At 38.7% G+C, this 1,482-nt stretch overlaps 1 protein-coding gene across 1 annotated transcript; it reads right to left on the bottom strand.

Moving 5' to 3' along the window:
* LOC121964827 (DNA-directed RNA polymerase III subunit RPC7-like) lies at nt 1–1,348 on the bottom strand (the record flags this gene model as incomplete). Its single annotated transcript, XM_042515011.1, has 4 exons — nt 1–216; nt 408–548; nt 1,112–1,206; nt 1,298–1,348. Coding segments are annotated over 4 exons (374 nt in total), but the record flags the coding sequence as incomplete, so codon positions are not given.
* Between the last annotated feature and the right edge of the window lie 134 nt (nt 1,349–1,482).

Below are 1,482 nucleotides of genomic sequence, written 5' to 3'. Positions count from 1 at the left end.
TTAAAAAAGTGAGTCATCAAATCTGATATGTGTTCATCGTGTGTGCGTGTGTGTGTGCGTGTGTGTGTGCGTGTGTGTGTGCGTGTGTGTGCGTGCGTGTGTGTGTGCGTGTGTGTGTGCGTGTGTGTTTTAGTAAATGGCCTCGTCCATGTTGTCGTCACTGTCTCCTCCGAACTCCTCGCCGTTATCAAAGTACGACATGACGTAGTCCGTCTCCTGCAGACAGCAAACGGAAGAATTAATTGATTCTTTTTACGTATTAATGATCTTAATGAATTTGATTAATAATTAATGTACATAATTACATCATAAAGAGTAAACGCAGAAACACCTTTAAGACCTTTTTAAAAACGTTTTCAGAACATTTTAAGAACATTAACATTAATTTGATGCTGATATTTTCTCACCTCCTCAAACTCCTCCTCGTCGTACTCCTCCTCTCCCTCTGCCTCCTCTTCCTCCTGTTTCTTCTTCTTCTCCTCTCCCTCCCCCTCCTCCTCCTCCTCCTCCTCCTCCGAGCTCTGCTGCTCCTCCTTCTTCTGCAGAGTCTGACACACCAAACACATTAAGGTGGAAATGTTTGTTTAAGGTGGAAATGTTTGACTTCACTCGGAAGTGTTTCCGCCTCTGAGAGATTAAAGGATCAATTGACTGATTGATTGATTGATTGATTGACTGATTGATTGATCTCTGCTCTCTGATTGGAAGTCAGAGGTCAGCAGGTGTATGTGTCTCTGCAGCTTAAGACAAATTAGATTTCAGACTTTTTAAAGACTTTTTAATACCGCTCAAAGCGAAATTTAAGACCAATTTTACAAAAACTAAAATAAAAAACATGAACTTCCATGCATTACTAAAGCTGCCCAAATATTTATTATTATAACATAAAAAGCACAACTTTATGGTCACATTAATAAAGTGGCATTTTGTAAATCATTATTATTTTTTAATTTACCACTTTTAAGATTTTATACTACAAAGTGGGAAAAAAATCCCAAGTCTTTGCATTTTAAGACTTCTGAAATATTGATTTAGAAATTTAAATAGCATTTAAGGCTTTATTTATTGATGAATGAATTCAGAGCCTTTTAAGACTTTTCTCGGGTCTCACCTCCAGTTTGAGCAGCACTTCCTCTTTCTCTTTCACTTTTTTCTTCTTCTGACCCGCCGGAGGTCTCTGCGAGCGACCGACTGCTGCCGAGACACCTGACAGACACAGAGCAGGACGTCGATACCCCACTGATACATCCATCAATACTCCGATCGATCAGCAGATCAGAGCGCGGCGTGAACTCACCGTCTTTGCAGGGTTTCCTCACTCTGAGTTCTTTCGGGAATCTTTTCCAGTCTGAAACAACAACAAACTGCATCAGGACACAAAGTATATTTATATTAATACTGTGTGTATACACATATATATGTATATGTATATTACAGACATTATTGATAATAAAGATAAATATGACCTATATGATTATTGAT

This window comes from Plectropomus leopardus, unplaced genomic scaffold (genome assembly GCF_008729295.1).
Source record: "Plectropomus leopardus isolate mb unplaced genomic scaffold, YSFRI_Pleo_2.0 unplaced_scaffold17372, whole genome shotgun sequence".
NCBI classification, from domain to species: domain Eukaryota; kingdom Metazoa; phylum Chordata; class Actinopteri; order Perciformes; family Serranidae; genus Plectropomus; species Plectropomus leopardus.
This window is presented reverse-complemented; position numbering and strand designations above follow the sequence as displayed.